The sequence below is a fragment of the Oncorhynchus mykiss genome, chromosome 2 (assembly GCF_013265735.2).
Source record: "Oncorhynchus mykiss isolate Arlee chromosome 2, USDA_OmykA_1.1, whole genome shotgun sequence".
In the NCBI taxonomy this organism is placed as follows: domain Eukaryota; kingdom Metazoa; phylum Chordata; class Actinopteri; order Salmoniformes; family Salmonidae; genus Oncorhynchus; species Oncorhynchus mykiss.
The window spans coordinates 10,654,588-10,672,797 of NC_048566.1; the positions used below are offsets into that span (position 1 = coordinate 10,654,588).

General features: G+C 50.0%; 1 protein-coding gene across 9 annotated transcripts in view; it reads left to right on the top strand.

Moving 5' to 3' along the window:
* The window catches only part of LOC110507508 (trafficking kinesin-binding protein 1), an 83,775-nt gene that overhangs the window by 28,002 nt on the left and 37,563 nt on the right, over positions 1 to 18,210 (top strand). For 3 of the 9 annotated variants that reach the window (XM_036937638.1, XM_036937639.1, XM_036937626.1), the window contains one exon: positions 13,589 to 13,783. Coding sequence is in view for 6 of the 9 variants with exons in the window: in XM_036937620.1 (XP_036793515.1) it covers positions 12,001 to 12,016; positions 13,589 to 13,783 (211 nt within the window). In the remaining 3 variants the exon portion in view is untranslated. Of the gene's footprint in view, positions 1 to 9,950; positions 10,077 to 11,997; positions 12,017 to 13,588; positions 13,784 to 16,456; positions 16,809 to 18,210 lie in introns of those variants that run through there. The other 6 variants (XM_036937649.1, XM_036937651.1, XM_036937624.1 and 3 more) reach the window with 5 other exon arrangements.

Consider the following 18,210-nt stretch of genomic DNA (forward strand, 5'->3'; position numbering starts at 1 on the left):
GGTGGGTTCAGTAAGGTTGTAGTGAACAGAGATGTACTGTAACTACAGTAGGTACCCAGGCTGTGGTAGGTTGGGTTCAGTAACTACAGTAGGTACCCAGACTGTGGTAGGTTGGGTTCAGTAAGGTTGTAGTGAACAGAGATGTACTGTAACTACAGTAGGTACCCAGACTGTGGTAGGTTGGGTTCAGTAAGGTTGTAGTGAACAGATGTACTGTAACTACAGTAGGTACCCAGGCTGTGGTAGGTTGGGTTCAGTAACTACAGTAGGTACCCAGACTGTGGTAGGTTGGGTTCAGTAAGGTTGTAGTGAACAGATGTACTGTAACTACAGTAGGTACCCAGACTGTGGTAGGTTGGGTTCAGTAAGGTTGTAGTGAACAGAGATGTACTGTAACTACAGTAGGTACCCAGGCTGTGGTAGGTTGGGTTCAGTAAGGTTGTAGTGAACAGAGGAGATGTACTGTAACTACAGTAGGTACCCAGACTGTGGTAGGTTGGGTTCAGTAAGGTTGTAGTGAACAGATGTACTGTAACTACAGTAGGTACCCAGGCTGTGGTAGGGTGGGTTCAGTAAGGTTGTAGTGAACAGAGATGTACTGTAACTACAGTAGGTACCCAGACTGTGGTAGGTTGGGTTCAGTAAGGTTGTAGTGAACAGATATACTGTAACTACAGTAGGTACCCAGACTGTGGTAGGTTGGGTTCAGTAAGGTTGTAGTGAACAGAGGAGATGTACTGTAACTACAGTAGGTACCCAGGCTGTTGTAGGGTGTGTTCAGTAAGGTTATAGTGAACAGAGATGTACTGTAACTACAGTAGGTACCCAGACTGTGGTAGGTTGGGTTCAGTAAGGTTGTAGTGAACAGAGATGTACTGTAACTACGTCTTGTGGCAAAACATGATCTTTTCTCAGAGAGACATCTTTCAAAGACAGACATATATAAGCACATCACATGATTATGATGTTACTAAAGGTCATGGGATGTTTACAATGTTTAGGGCTCATCTTGTGCTGTTCTCAAAATAACATTAGTGCTCATCTAGCTAATCAAGTAGTCTGGAAGTACCTCAACAATATCATGCAGGATGATACGTCACACCAGTGTGCATCCTTTTCCCACTGGGAAAATATGGGTAAATCTGAATTTTGTTCAACATGTGTATCCAATTGTAATCTTCTCCAGTAATGTCAGTAGAAGGCTATTTTATTGATACAGATATGTCTTATTGAGATGCACACTGAGGTAAAAATATCATGCAAATACTGCTACTATATTACTGCCCACAAGATATAGATAGGAAGTTGAAGTCATTAACACATACAATATATGCAGTACTGTTAGTAGTTAACGGATGCTATATCGTAGTGTTGGACTTAAGATACTTTACATATTACAATTTACCATGTGAACTGAACCCAAAGTTCATTTCAGGGGGCTGTGTGAGTGTTGATTTCTGGCTTGGTGGACTTTGTTTGTCATTAAGTCTGTCAGTGTCAGTGTGTCCACATGCCATTGTTGCTATACTCTCTCGTGGGCAGACTACGTTAACATAGCAGCTGACCAGTTACACAAGACTTTAGGTCCGGGTTAGCTGAGATTGTTCGGCTTCTCTTTCTGTCAGATATGCAGTTTTCGCCACACACCACAGATATTCCCACAGCCTGATGTATCCATGGGAACCGTTTGTGGATAGACAAAACAGTTGGAATCAGCCAGAGCTTTTCCATTAGTCCAGTGAGCAGTGGTCAGGCCAGCTGAATGGAATGGACTGAGGCCCTGCACTGTTCACCAAGTTCTGCTTTTCCTCTGGGACAGACCAAGACACACTACAGCACAGTTGCCATGGCATCAGGAGCCGTTGAGCAGTGTCATCTGTCTGGTGGATCTGTGCCAGACCCAGCCTCTTGGCAAGACCACATGAATTCCAACCATAGCCAGTGTAATGTAGGGGGCTTATTACAACCATAGCCAGGGTAATGGAGGGGGCTTATTACAACCATAGCCAGGGTAATGGAGGGGGCTTATTACAACCATAGCCAGGGTAATGGAGGGGACTTATTACAACCATAGCCAGGAAAATGGAGGGGGCTTATTACAACCATAGCCAGGGTAATGGAGGGGGCTTATTACAACCATAGCCAGGAAAATGGAGGGGGCTTATTACAACCATAGCCAGGGTAATGGAGGGGGCTTATTACAACCATAGCCAGGGAAATGGAGGGGGCTTATTACAACCATAGCCAGGGTAATGGAGGGGGCTTATTACAACCATAGCCAGGGTAATGGAGGGGACTTATTACAACCATAGCCAGGGTAATGGAGGGGGCTTATTACAACCATAGCCAGGGTAATGGAGGGGACTTATTACAACCATAGCCAGGGTAATGGAGGGGACTTATTACAACCATAGCCAGGGTAATGGAGGGGGCTTATTACAACCATAGCCAGGGTAATGGAGGGGGCTTATTACAACCATAGCCGGGGTAATGGAGGGGACTTATTACAACCATAGCCAGGGTAATGGAGGGGGCTTATTAAACAGGCAGTAGGCAGACATAAGGCTGAAGAATCAAGCCTCCTGCTATTGTCAGTACTGAGTGTCATTTGTTATCAGACATGTAGTTGACAGACATGTAGATATGTTGGTGCTCTACCACAGTGGTGGCTGGGTAGGTGGAGAACAGTGGTTGTCCTGAAGTAGGGGAAAGGAACAATCAGCAGCTGTTCTGCTCTGTTGTCAGCCTTCTGATTCCCTCCCTGTCGTCCTGCAGCACACTGAATCAGATGCTGCTCTCTGTCTCTCCCCCAGCACTGTTAATGTGTGGAATAGCATGTTCACATCTGTATCTTAAGTGACCCACGTCCTACAGAAGAGCTTTACACTTTAATATGCTTGATTCATTCTGGTTTTATTCAGGTTTCTAGGGTTCTCACAAATATTTATTGGCTTTAGAGAGTGTGTGTGTGTGTGTCAAATCGACCCTGTGTGGGCACAAGTGTTGGCTGGATCTCTCTGGAGGCTTGTTTAGTTAACACACCGTACGGTAGGTAGTGTTCCCCTAATGGAGATGTGTTGAGGTAACACACAGTACAGTAGTGTTCCCCTAATGGAGATGTGTTGAGGTAACACACCGTACAGTAGTGTTCCCCTAATGGGGATGTGTTGAGGTAACACACCGTACGGTCCCATTCCTCCACTAAACTCTTATTTCAGGTCAGCCTGCTGGAGGATGGGACATTTGTCCACCTTGACATTGACTACAGTAGTCCAACGGCTGCTTTAAACACTAGTTCCCAAGTTCAGCAGCCTGGAGAAACGGAGTCAGCCAGTAGTGGCTTGGCTCAAGATGATATACTGTACAGCCAGGGCTCTGTGTATATAGGGCTCTGTGTATATAGGGCTCTGTGTATATAGGGCTCTGTGTATATAGGGCTCTGTGTATATAGGGCTCTGTGTATATAGGGCTCTGGCTAACAATCTGAATTTGTACTTGACATTTTTTATCATTAGTTTCATTCCTTATTGTAGAGGGAAAGTTCCCAGAGTGCCTACAGTTGATCTTTGCTGTTATGATCTGTGGTGGATATTATCCTGTCTGAGGAGGCCATCTTCTCCCCTGCTGGCTTCCAGCTGCACTACAGTACATCCTGCCTGTAGTTAGTCTCACTTGTCAGACTCATGGAGATCCTGCAGCTGTGGGAAGAGACCAGCCTGTAGTGTAGAGAGATCCTGCAGCTGTGGGAAGAGACCGGCCTGTAGTGTAGAGAGATCCTGCAGCTGTGGGAAGAGACCGGCCTGTAGTATGGAGAGATCCTGCAGCTGTGGGAAGAGACCGGCCTGTAGTATGGAGAGATCCTGCAGCTGTGGGAAGAGACCGGCCTGTAGTATGGAGAGATCCTGCAGCTGTGGGAAGAGACCGGCTTGTAGTATAGAGAGATCCTGCAGCTGTGGGAAGAGACCAGCCTGTAGTGTAGAGAGAGCCTGCAGCTGTGGGAAGAGACCGGCCTGTAGTGTAGAGAGATCCTGCAGCTGTGGGAAGAGACCGGCCTGTAGTGTAGAGAGATCCTGCAGCTGTGGGAAGAGACCGGCCTGTAGTATGGAGAGATCCTGCAGCTGTGGGAAGAGACCGGCCTGTAGTATGGAGAGATCCTGCAGCTGTGGGAAGAGACCGGCCTGTAGTATGGAGAGATCCTGCAGCTGTGGGAAGAGACCGGCCTGTAGTATGGAGAGATCCTGCAGCTGTGGGAAGAGACCGGCCTGTAGTATAGAGAGATCCTGCAGCTGTGGGAAGAGACCAGCCTGTAGTGTAGAGAGAGCCTGCAGCTGTGGGAAGAGACCGGCCTGTAGTGTAGAGAGATCCTGCAGCTGTGGGAAGAGACCGGCCTGTAGTGTAGAGAGATCCTGCAGCTGTGGGAAGAGACCGGCCTGTAGTATGGAGAGATCCTGCAGCTGTGGGAAGAGACCGGCCTGTAGTATGGAGAGATCCTGCAGCTGTGGGAGGAGACCGGCCTGTAGTGTAGAGAGATCCTGCAGCTGTGGGAAGAGACCGGCCTGTAGTATAGAGAGATCCTGCAGCCGTGGGAAGAGACCGGTCTGTAGTATAGAGATCCTGCAGCTGTGGGAAGAGACCGGTCTGTAGTATAGAGATCCTGCAGCTGTGGGAAGAGACCGGCCTGTAGTATGGAGAGATCCTGCAGCTGTGGGAAGAGACCGGCCTGTAGTATAGAGATCCTGCAGCTGTGGGAAGAGACCGGCCTGTAGTATAGAGAGAGCCTGCAGCTGTGGGAAGAGACCGGCCTGTAGTATAGAGATCCTGCAGCTGTGGGAAGAGACCGGCCTGTAGTATGGAGAGATCCTGCAGCTGTGGGAAGAGACCGGCCTGTAGTATAGAGAGAGCCTGCAGCTGTGGGAAGAGACCGACCTGTAGTATGGAGAGATCCTGCAGCTGTGGGAAGAGACCGGCCTGTAGTATGGAGAGATCCTGCAGCTGTGGGAAGAGACCGGCCTGTAGTATGGAGAGATCCTGCAGCTGTGGGAAGAGACCGGCCTGTAGTATGGAGAGAGCCTGCAGCTGTGGGAAGAGACCGGCCTGTAGTATGGAGAGATCCTGCAGCTGTGGGAAGAGACCGGCCTGTAGTATGGAGAGATCCTGCAGCTGTGGGAGGAGACCGGCCTGTAGTATGGAGAGATCCTGCAGCTGTGGGAAGAGACCGGCCTGTAGTATGGAGAGATCCTGCAGCTGTGGGAAGAGACCGGCCTGTAGTATGGAGAGATCCTGCAGCTGTGGGAAGAGAGCGGCCTGTAGTATGGAGAGAGCCTGCAGCTGTGGGAAGAGACCGGCCTGTAGTATGGAGAGATCCTGCAGCTGTGGGAGGAGACCGGCCTGTAGTATAGAGATCCTGCAGCTGTGGGAAGAGACCGGCCTGTAGTATAGAGAGATCCTGCAGCTGTGGGAAGAGACCGGCCTGTAGTATGGAGAGATCCTGCAGCTGTGGGAAGAGACCGACCTGTAGTATGGAGAGATCCTGCAGCTGTGGGAAGAGACCGGCCTGTAGTATGGAGAGATCCTGCAGCTGTGGGAAGAGACCGACCTGTAGTATGGAGAGATCCTGCAGCTGTGGGAAGAGACCGACCTGTAGTATGGAGAGATCCTGCAGCTGTGGGAAGAGACCGGCCTGTAGTATAGAGAGATCCTGCAGCTGTGGGAAGAGACCGGCCTGTAGTATGGAGAGATCCTGCAGCTGTGGGAGGAGACCGGCCTGTAGTGTAGAGAGATCCTGCAGCTGTGGGAAGAGACCGGCCTGTAGTATAGAGAGATCCTGCAGCTGTGGGAAGAGACCGGTCTGTAGTATAGAGATCCTGCAGCTGTGGGAAGAGACCGGTCTGTAGTATAGAGATCCTGCAGCTGTGGGAAGAGACCGGCCTGTAGTATGGAGAGATCCTGCAGCTGTGGGAAGAGACCGGCCTGTGGTATAGAGAGATCCTGCAGCTGTGGGAAGAGACCGGCCTGTAGTATAGAGAGAGGCTGCAGCTGTGGGAAGAGACCGGCCTGTAGTATAGAGATCCTGCAGCTGTGGGAAGAGACCGGCCTGTAGTATGGAGAGATCCTGCAGCTGTGGGAAGAGACCGGCCTGTAGTATAGAGAGATCCTGCAGCTGTGGGAAGAGACCGACCTGTAGTATGGAGAGATCCTGCAGCTGTGGGAAGAGACCGGCCTGTAGTATGGAGAGATCCTGCAGCTGTGGGAAGAGACCGGCCTGTAGTATAGAGAGATCCTGCAGCTGTGGGAAGAGACCAGCCTGTAGTGTAGAGAGAGCCTGCAGCTGTGGGAAGAGACCGGCCTGTAGTGTAGAGAGATCCTGCAGCTGTGGGAAGAGACCGGCCTGTAGTGTAGAGAGATCCTGCAGCTGTGGGAAGAGACCGGCCTGTAGTATGGAGAGATCCTGCAGCTGTGGGAAGAGACCGGCCTGTAGTATGGAGAGATCCTGCAGCTGTGGGAGGAGACCGGCCTGTAGTGTAGAGAGATCCTGCAGCTGTGGGAAGAGACCGGCCTGTAGTATAGAGAGATCCTGCAGCCGTGGGAAGAGACCGGTCTGTAGTATAGAGATCCTGCAGCTGTGGGAAGAGACCGGTCTGTAGTATAGAGATCCTGCAGCTGTGGGAAGAGACCGGCCTGTAGTATGGAGAGATCCTGCAGCTGTGGGAAGAGACCGGCCTGTAGTATAGAGATCCTGCAGCTGTGGGAAGAGACCGGCCTGTAGTATAGAGAGAGCCTGCAGCTGTGGGAAGAGACCGGCCTGTAGTATAGAGATCCTGCAGCTGTGGGAAGAGACCGGCCTGTAGTATGGAGAGATCCTGCAGCTGTGGGAAGAGACCGGCCTGTAGTATAGAGAGAGCCTGCAGCTGTGGGAAGAGACCGACCTGTAGTATGGAGAGATCCTGCAGCTGTGGGAAGAGACCGGCCTGTAGTATGGAGAGATCCTGCAGCTGTGGGAAGAGACCGGCCTGTAGTATGGAGAGATCCTGCAGCTGTGGGAAGAGACCGGCCTGTAGTATGGAGAGAGCCTGCAGCTGTGGGAAGAGACCGGCCTGTAGTATGGAGAGATCCTGCAGCTGTGGGAAGAGACCGGCCTGTAGTATGGAGAGATCCTGCAGCTGTGGGAGGAGACCGGCCTGTAGTATGGAGAGATCCTGCAGCTGTGGGAAGAGACCGGCCTGTAGTATGGAGAGATCCTGCAGCTGTGGGAAGAGACCGGCCTGTAGTATGGAGAGATCCTGCAGCTGTGGGAAGAGAGCGGCCTGTAGTATGGAGAGAGCCTGCAGCTGTGGGAAGAGACCGGCCTGTAGTATGGAGAGATCCTGCAGCTGTGGGAGGAGACCGGCCTGTAGTATAGAGATCCTGCAGCTGTGGGAAGAGACCGGCCTGTAGTATAGAGAGATCCTGCAGCTATGGGAAGAGACCGGCCTGTAGTATGGAGAGATCCTGCAGCTGTGGGAAGAGACTGACCTGTAGTATGGAGAGATCCTGCAGCTGTGGGAAGAGACCGGCCTGTAGTATGGAGAGATCCTGCAGCTGTGGGAAGAGACCGACCTGTAGTATGGAGAGATCCTGCAGCTGTGGGAAGAGACCGACCTGTAGTATGGAGAGATCCTGCAGCTGTGGGAAGAGACCGGCCTGTAGTATAGAGAGATCCTGCAGCTGTGGGAAGAGACCGGCCTGTAGTATGGAGAGATCCTGCAGCTGTGGGAGGAGACCGGCCTGTAGTGTAGAGAGATCCTGCAGCTGTGGGAAGAGACCGGCCTGTAGTATAGAGAGATCCTGCAGCTGTGGGAAGAGACCGGTCTGTAGTATAGAGATCCTGCAGCTGTGGGAAGAGACCGGTCTGTAGTATAGAGATCCTGCAGCTGTGGGAAGAGACCGGCCTGTAGTATGGAGAGATCCTGCAGCTGTGGGAAGAGACCGGCCTGTGGTATAGAGAGATCCTGCAGCTGTGGGAAGAGACCGGCCTGTAGTATAGAGAGAGGCTGCAGCTGTGGGAAGAGACCGGCCTGTAGTATAGAGATCCTGCAGCTGTGGGAAGAGACCGGCCTGTAGTATGGAGAGATCCTGCAGCTGTGGGAAGAGACCGGCCTGTAGTATAGAGAGAGCCTGCAGCTGTGGGAAGAGACCGACCTGTAGTATGGAGAGATCCTGCAGCTGTGGGAAGAGACCGGCCTGTAGTATGGAGAGATCCTGCAGCTGTGGGAAGAGACCGGCCTGTAGTATGGAGAGATCCTGCAGCTGTGGGAAGAGACCGGCCTGTAGTATGGAGAGAGCCTGCAGCTGTGGGAAGAGACCGGCCTGTAGTATGGAGAGATCCTGCAGCTGTGGGAAGAGACCGGCCTGTAGTATGGAGAGATCCTGCAGCTGTGGGAGGAGACCGGCCTGTAGTATGGAGAGATCCTGCAGCTGTGGGAAGAGACCGGCCTGTAGTATAGAGAGAGCCTGCAGCTGTGGGAAGAGACCGGCCTGTAGTATGGAGAGATCCTGCAGCTGTGGGAAGAGACCGGCCTGTAGTATAGAGAGATCCTGCAGCTGTGGGAAGAGACCGGCCTGTAGTATGGAGAGATCCTGCAGCTGTGGGAAGAGACCGGCCTGTAGTATAGAGAGATCCTGCAGCTGTGGGAAGAGACCGGCCTGTAGTATAGAGAGATCCTGCAGCTGTGGGAAGAGACCGGCCTGTAGTATGGAGAGATCCTGCAGCTGTGGGAAGAGACCGGCCTGTAGTATGGAGAGATCCTGCAGCTGTGGGAAGAGACCGGCCTGTAGTATGGAGAGATCCTGCAGCTGTGGGAGGAGACCGGCCTGTAGTATGGAGAGATCCTGCAGCTGTGGGAAGAGACCGGCCTGTAGTATGGAGAGATCCTGCAGCTGTGGGAAGAGACCGGCCTGTAGTATGGAGAGAGCCTGCAGCTGTGGGAAGAGACCGGCCTGTAGTATGGAGAGATCCTGCAGCTGTGGGAAGAGACCGGCCTGTAGTATGGAGAGATCCTGCAGCTGTGGGAGGAGACCGGCCTGTAGTATGGAGAGATCCTGCAGCTGTGGGAAGAGACCGGCCTGTAGTATAGAGAGAGCCTGCAGCTGTGGGAAGAGACCGGCCTGTAGTATGGAGAGATCCTGCAGCTGTGGGAAGAGACCGGCCTGTAGTATAGAGAGATCCTGCAGCTGTGGGAAGAGACCGGCCTGTAGTATGGAGAGATCCTGCAGCTGTGGGAAGAGACCGGCCTGTAGTATAGAGAGATCCTGCAGCTGTGGGAAGAGACCGGCCTGTAGTATAGAGAGATCCTGCAGCTGTGGGAAGAGACCGGCCTGTAGTATGGAGAGATCCTGCAGCTGTGGGAAGAGACCGGCCTGTAGTATGGAGAGATCCTGCAGCTGTGGGAAGAGACCGGCCTGTAGTATGGAGAGATCCTGCAGCTGTGGGAGGAGACCGGCCTGTAGTATGGAGAGATCCTGCAGCTGTGGGAAGAGACCGGCCTGTAGGGTCTCTGAGGACAATGAGTGTTCCAGTCCACTGCACTCTCCGGGACAACAGTAATCCAGTTGACAGTCTGTTTAGGCAGCTGGGTGGGGTGGGGGGGCTGTGCTGCCATGCTGGCTACAGTATGGGGAGGTTGTGGGGGTTGGGGGCCCCATGTGACCACCGTCAGTGGCATGCCAGGCATGGTACCGCAGAGTAGCTGGGGTCGCTTTCCTATGACTGCCTCTCTTCTTCCCTCACACTATTTATTATTTCCCTCCCACTCTCTCTCCCTCCCTTCTCTCTTCCTCCCTCCCTTCTCTCTTCCTCCCTCCCTTCTCTCTCTTCCTCCCTCCCTTCTCTCTCTTCCTCCCTCCCTCCCTTCTCTCTCTTCCTCCCTCCCTCCCTTCTCTCTCTTCCTCCCTCCCTCCCTTCTCTCTCTTCCTCCCCCCCTCCCTTCTCTCTATTTTTCTCTCTCTCTCCCACTCCTCTTCGCCCTGCCCTTTCCTGGAGAAGCGGAACATGTAAGTCGGGGTGAGAGGACACGGAGCAGGGGGCAGAGGAGCCATGAGTGAGTACTGGGCACTGTGACTTTGGGTTGGATCTATGGGGTGGTTTGGGCTTGTTTGGTGTTTAAAACTACTGAGATTCCTCACTTTATTTGGACTTTAATTTTAGTTTTGTACTTAATGTCTGAATTCTTGACATTTCTATGGAATAGTGAGAATGATTTTTCCTATGGAAATGATTCATGGTTGCTAATCATGTTTTTGTGAAGGGGATGGTTACACTATATGGTCTGGTTTTTAATGAGTACTAGGACAGTAGGTCACCAACTGATTTACATCATCTTACTGGTATAGATTGTGAAAATACATCCAATTCAAGTGCACACATTATTGTTCAGGCATTTGTTTCAGTCATCTCTTGGGTAAACATGATAGGGTTGGATATGAAGACTAGTAACGTGAACTAGACTAGAGTTAGACACCGTTTGTAGTACTGCCCCCATGTCTGTCTCTCTCTCGCTCTCTGTCTGTTTGTCACCATGGGGTCTAGTTTTCTGTGTAGCTGGATGTGGGTTCTGCCTATATTGGCCCTGTGCTAGAGTAGTGTAGCCTGGGGATTTGAAGTGAATGCCAGAGAGGTAGAGGACAGGAAGGACAGTGGGCCAGCGGGTGCAGAGCAGAGTGCCAGGGCCTTACAGATCTGACTATAAATACAGTCCAGGAATAATCAACAGCAAATGGTCTAGCTAGTAGCTGTCAGCACTCAGGGGCTCTCTGCAACCTTCATACAACATTTATACAATCTTCATACAACATTTATACAACATCCCTTAGTTCCAGCTGTTGCATGGCGACAGAGAAGGCATGACACAGGTGTTGTCATACTGTATCAGTGAATATGATGTTGTGATGGATAGTAGAGACTGTTTAATGCCTGTGATGATACAGTATGTCTGGCTGCCCTTATCCACTTCATGTGACACTTCCAGTCATTGTTGTTATTTTGGTTTGCATGTCCTGGCTGTTGTTGTTCAGGAGCTTTTTATAGCTCTGAGTATAGTTGGTCGTCCCAGTTACACTTCGCAGATCTGAGCTGAATATGAAGAAGAGGCCTATAATCGGCTCTATTTAACAGAAATATGGGATTTAAGGAGTTAACTATGAATTGGTATGTTTTTACTACTTTTAATTGATGGCAATGGACCATAACAGTAGTGTGTCCCCAACGTGTTGTCCTCTGTGTGTGACTCTGTGGCAGGCTCCCCTGCTGTAGTCTGTGTGTGACTGTCTGTGGCAGACTCCCCTGCTGTAGTCTGTGTGTGACTCTGTGGCAGACTCCCCTGCTGTAGTCTGTGTGTGACTGTCTGTGGCAGACTCCCCTGCTGTAGTCTGTGTGTGACTCTGTGGCAGACTCCCCTGCTGTAGTCTGTGTGTGACTGTCTGTGGCAGGCTCGCCCTGCTGTAGTCTGTGTGTGACTGTCTGTGGCAGACTCCCCTGCTGTAGTCTGTGTGTGACTATCTGTGGCAGACTCCCCTGCTGTAGTCTGTGTGTGACTATCTGTGGCAGACTCCCCTGCTGTAGTCTGTGTGTGACTGTCTGTGGTAGACTCCCCTGCTGTAGTCTGCTAATGCTGCTAGGTGTTGCTGGAGACAGCCAGTAGCATGGTGTCAGTCACTTTAGCCTGTCTCAGCAGCCTGCCAGCCCGTTCTGTCTGGATTCAGGCCTGGCTGTCTGGGACACCATTGTCTGATGGAGCTTCATCGCCACCACAGATATGCAGGTCTTATGAACGCAGCTGTTGAACAAATGGATTGGAAACACGCCTGCTCACATAAACTGAGACGTTCCATATTCACTACTCAGTCACTTCTTAGTGTGTGTGATTCTGGTGAAGTTATCTAGGAGTTTTACAGTGATGAGCTGTAACAGTCTTTGGATGGGAGTCTGATGGACATCTGGGTCTGCTGAGGGAAGGAGTAAATCCCATGGCAGGAAGTGCTGGTAAGATGACTTCACTATGTTCCAGTGAAGCACAGAGTTTACTGTCGCAAACTAGTATCTCAAAGGAGAGCTTCTTCCCAGTTCCCAAGCCAATATGTTCCGCAGTCTGTGGGTTTATGCAGATTCTCCTTGTTTATATAGTATACTGTATGCCCTCTCTTCATTTTCATAAAGCAGCTCGAGGATCTGATATTCTGTAAATCACTGTCATATCTTGTTGTTCTGTAGCACTGTTGTGATACATAGACATCAACAGGATTGTAGTTCCTCAATGTGCCACAAGGGTCCTCCTACGCTGCTTTCAGTAACTCTTGCTGCACTCCCTTTATGTAAACAGACTGCTACGAAGATTCTGATGTGTAAACAAGATACAATGACACGTCATCACGTATGACCATAGTTCAGAGGTCGTTGTGTTTGATTATGGTTTAGAAAAGCAGATTGTTCAGAGGGATAGCCTACTGAGGAGCTAAAAATGTTTTTTTTGAAAGGTATGTGTATGTCTTGAGCAAGACTGTTGTCGTCGTTCTCACTAGATCAGGGATCATTAACTAGATCCAGCCGCTGAACTATTATTTGGGTCAGAACGTAATTACAAATAATTTGTAGACTACAAATTGACCACAAGAAGCCCAAACAGATATAACATTTCACTAAAACAATATCATTTCAAACCTGGCTTACATTTGTATACCATCACATACACCGAGTGTGCAAAACATTAAGAACACCTCCCCAATATTGATTTGGCTGCAGGCCACCAGTTGGGGAACCCTGCTCTAGATGATGAAGTTTAAACATAAACAGCCATTGTTCTGGTGTTTTTCAACCAGGCACCTGTTACATAACCTCCTGCTACTGTAGCGGGCTAAAACTAACCTCTAGTCTCTCCCTCTCCTCTTCTCTTCTTCTCTCCCTCTCATCATACCATCTCCTCTCCCTCCTCCCCTGTCCTCCTCCTCTCCTCCGCCCCTGTCCCCCTCCTCCCCTCTCCTCCTCCTCCTCCTCCTCCCCTCTCCTCCTCCTCCCCTGTCCTCCTCCTCCCCTCATACCGTCTCCTATCTCCCTGTCCTCCTCCTCCCCTCTCCTCCTCCTCCTCCCCTCATACCGTCTCCTATCTCCCTCTCCTCCTCCACCCCTCTCCTCCTCCACCCCTCTCCTCCTCCACCCCTCTCCTCCTCCACCCCTCTCCTCCTCCACCCCTCTCCTCCTCCACCCCTCTCCTCCTCCACCCCTCTCCTCCTCCTCCCCTCTCCTCCTCCCCTCTCCTCCCCTGTCCTCCTCCCCTCCTCCTCACCTCTCCTCCTCCTCCCCTCCTCCTCCTCCTCCCCTCCTCCTCCTCCTCCTCCCCTCTCCTCCACCTCCTCCCCTGTCCTCCTCCCCTCTCCTCCTCCCCTGTCCTCCTCTTCCTCCCCTCCTCCTCCCCTGTCCTCCTCCTCCTCCCCTCCTCCTCCCCTCCTCCTCCCCCCTCCTCCTCCCCCGTCCTCCTCCCCTCTCCTCCTCCCCCCTCCTCCCCCCTCCTCCTCCTCCCCCGTCCTCCTCTCCTCCTCCTCCCCTTTCCTCCTCCTACAGATGTGTGTAACAGTACTGATCTTCCAGAGGTGGAGATCATCAGTCTGCTGGAGGAGCAGCTGCCCCACTACAAGCTGAGAGCAGACACCATCTACGGGTATGAGCACGACGACTGGCTCCACACCCCTCTCCTCTCCCCCGACACCAACCTGGACCTCACCGTGGAGCAGATTGAGGAGACTCTGAAGTATTTCCGTAAGTGCAACGTTTGTATTTAGTTGTTTTTTAAAGATGATTCAGACAAGGGGGCGAAGGCTTCCACACTCCCTCTGCTGGTTACTTCTCTTTCTATTCTTCCTTTTATGTGATCTGTTGTACACTGGTACACATTTCATATTCAACTGGTTCATCGCTTTAACCTTGACATTAATCATTGTATTGAGCTCATATTACAGTGTATTTTTGGAAATGGTGCAGGTTAGAGCCGATATCAAGGATTTAAAAAATGAGGGTGATGTGGGTGGAAGACTAACAGCTGAGATTCTGGTGCCGTAATGAGACTGAGGAAGTCTGAGATAAATACAGGCAGACAGACAGAGCGATACAAACACAGAGAGACAGACAGAGGTTGAGACAAAGGGAATGAAAGGTAGAGACAGTCATTTTAATATGGTCCTGAGTCCATATGGGTCAGCGACAGACAGCTGGGCCCGGTTCACACAGCAAACATACCCGCTGGGCCGTGGGTGAAGCGCCACGTGCCAGTCTGCTCGGCTGCTGGTCCTATCAGCTCAGTGGGAGACGTCTGTCCTAACGTCTGTCTGTGTCTCAACCAGACATGAGGCTGGACAGACACAAGGCTGTGTGCGTGTGATAACTCTGGCTTCTTCTTGTTTTTTCTATCTTTATTTAACCAGGCAAGTCAGTTAAGAACAAATTGTTATTTACAATGACGGCCTACCCCGGCCAAACCCTCCCCTAACCCGGACGACGCTAGGCCAATTGTGCGATGGTTGTGATACAGCCCGGGATTGAACCCGGGTCTGTAGTGACGCCTCTAGCACTGCGATACCAGTGCCTTTAGACCCCTCTGCCACTCAGGATCTGATCTGATCAGTCCTTGTGTATGACCTTTATGTCAACTGGTTGTCAGCGGCCTTCTGTTGTGAATGTAGGTCATACTGTAGAACTCAGGAAGTTTAACAGCATCAATCAGCACATATGTGTTGATACAGTATCTGTACTGTTGTGAATGTAGGTCATACTGTAGAACTCAGGAAGTTTAACAGCATCAATCAGCAGATATGGGTTGGTGTTGATACAGTATCTATACTGTTGTGAATGTAGGTCATACTGTAGAACTCAGGAAGTTTAACAGCATCAATCAGCAGATATGTGTTGATACAGTATCTGTACTGTTGTGAATGTAGGTCATACTGTAGAGCTCAGGAAGTTTAACAGCATCAATCAGCAGATATGTGTTGATACAGTATCTGTACTGTTGTGAATGTAGGTCATACTGTAGAGCTCAGGAAGTTTAACAGCATCAATCAGCAGATATGTGTTGGTGTTGATACAGTATCTGTACTGTTGTGAATGTAGGTCATACTGTAGAGCTCAGGAAGTTTAACAGCATCAATCAGCAGATATGTGTTGATACAGTATCTGTACTGTTGTGAATGTAGGTCATACTGTAGAGCTCAGGAAGTTTAACAGCATCAATCAGCAGATATGTGTTGATACAGTATCTGTTCTGTTGTGAATGTAGGTCATACTGTAGAGCTCAGGAAGTTTAACAGCATCAATCAGCAGATATGTGTTGATACAGTATCTGTACTGTTGTCTGAAAGACTACACTGTAGGATGCTTTAATAACAGATGCTGTGGTACTTTAATACTCTGATTACGTTGTGGCAGATGTAGACTACAATGACAGTCCTGCAGCGTTGGTTCAAATAGTTACTGATACTGACGTGAGAATAGACTCCAGGGTTCTCACAAGACAAGACCACTTTGTTGTCACATTCATGCAGCGTAATACAAACCTTTGTTCCCAAACTGATATTCTTTGATAGATGGTTTTAGATATTGTACTCTACTCCTTGATTAAATTCACAACTAGGCTGTAGAGATTTATATCACCAATCTGGTTTTGTCATTTCCGGTCTTGTCACCTGTGATTGTGATGTCACAAGGAGGACAGGCAGCAGGGTGGTTCATTGGTCTTCTGGCTAGTCAGCTGATCCCTGATAGGCCACTCCTACTCTGATGCATCTTCTACCACAAACACATTACACTCCATATGATGCAATACTGATGGCATTATACACCGTTGACTCAGTCAGCAGGCAGGTTGATGAAGTGTTTCTATAGTCGCTGAAATAATCATCCTCATTGTTTCATTAATGGCTGTCTATTAAATGACATCTGACCTTTTTATTGTCTGACTGTGAAGTGGTGTTAGAATGAGTCAGTGTGCTCTTTATCAAAGGGACATGCTATTAAAGAAGTAGAAGCATCTGATATTATCCTGCTGTAAATCAGTGTGGGAGAGAGAACTATATTCACCACTATAAACCTATTGAATGATTTCTTAATATCATTCAGCAAGGTGAACTCCCTGCCCTGTAGTAGAGGTGTTGTACCAGACCAGGCAGATATGAACAGAGAGCTGGTCACCGAGGCAGCAGCAGTAGCAACACTAGCCTGCATTCAGATACTACTCAGTGCTGGAGTAGGGAGCCAGTCTCCATGGCAACCTCACAGAAGGATGTACTGTTGGGAGAAGGGGAGGGTGGGCCAAGGAGAGAGAGGAGGGACGAAAGCAGGTTGCTATTGACGAAACAGTTCAGAGGGAGGAGCATGCCTCTGACATTTCCCTTCCTCATTGGCTCGTGGCCCTCCCCCAGGCCCCTCCCTCATCTGTGATACAACCTTGACTCACCACCAGGCAGCAACACACCCCTGCTGCATAACTGTGTTTTGGGCTGCGTTGCTTTTTGGGAAATATCTTTCTCTCTTTCCTCTCCTCCTCTCCATCCCATCCTTCCACTCTGGTACCAGTGATAAAATGTGCTGTTCCACGTGGTCTCCTCGTCATGGTAAACTCCTAGAGAACTCAGAGTATGTAATGAAAGGATGGGCAGGTGTTCTCGTGACCTCCGCAGCAGGACAGGAGAAGATGGTGGTGCTCCTCTCAGCTGAAGGGGACTGAGTATGCAGAAATTTGTGGAGGCGGATTACTATGAGCTAGACTGGTACTATGAGGAATGCACAGATGGTAAGCCTGATGGGGACGGTTCTCCATCTAGCTGTTATCTAACTGTGTTGTTAACGGGGCTATATGTGGGTAAGGGGGGGAGGGAGAGGGACAGGGAGGAGGGCTAGAGGGGATGATTTTGCTGGTAGGGTGGTTAAATACCATTGACTGTATAAATCTGCCGGTCTCTCTCTTCGCTCCAGTATGTATTGCGTCAGTCACATGATGCTGGAACCACTGAGCCAGGGGCTGCTGTGTTGCTTCACTTTGCTCTGGTCCGTCTGATAACAGGTGCATTGAACTAAGTTTACCTCAGCCAAGGAGGCCATGGCTGTAGGACGAGGCTGTAGCTAATTCTCTTACTATCATTTTGTTGTGTTGGATGTGATATCAGCTTCTGTTGATTGTAACCAGGGTGAATTAGGAGCAACAGAAACTGTGGCACCACAAAACAAGGCTGCTATGTAAATGTAGCAATGAAGGGGAATGACAAGGTGGTTTTTCATTGAGCGCACGGACTACCCATGGAGCTTTAGTATTGCCCTGCCATTGTGTGTGTATGTGACTGGGAGTACTGGGATGTATAGCAGTTCTATAGATCTGTACAGTCAGACTAACAGTCCTATAGATCTGTACAGTCGGACTAACAGTCCTATAGATATGTACAGTCGGACTAACAGTCCTATAGAGCTGTACAGTCAGACTAACAGTCCTATAGAGCTGTACAGTCAGACTAACAGTCCTATAGAGCTGTACAGTCAGACTAACAATCCTATAGAGCTGTACAGTCAGACTAACAGTCCTATAGAGCTGTACAGTCGGACTAACAGTCCTATAGAGCTGTACAGTCGGACTAACAGTCCTATAGAGCTGTACAGTCGGACTAACAGTCCTCTAGATCTGTACAGTCGGACTAACAGTCCTCTAGATCTGTACAGTCGGACTAACAGTCCTATAGATCTGTACAGTCGGACTAACAGTCCTATAGATCTGTACAGTCGGACTAACAGTCCTCTAGATCTGTACAGTCGGACTAACAGTCCTCTAGATCTGTACAGTCGGACTAACAGTCCTCTAGATCTGTACAGTCGGACTAACAGTCCTCTAGATCTGTACAGTCGGACTAACAGTCCTCTAGATCTGTACAGTCGGACTAACAGTCCTCTAGATCTGTACAGTCGGACTAACAGTCCTCTAGATCTGTACAGTCGGACTAACAGTCCTATAGATCTGTACAGTCGGACTAACAGTCCTCTAGATCTGTACAGTCGGACTAACAGTCCTATAGATCTGTACAGTCGGACTAACAGTCCTATAGATATGTACAGTCGGACTAACAGTCCTATAGATCTGTACAGTCGGACTAACAGTCCTATAGATCTGTACAGTCGGACTAACAGTCCTATAGAGCTGTACAGTCGGA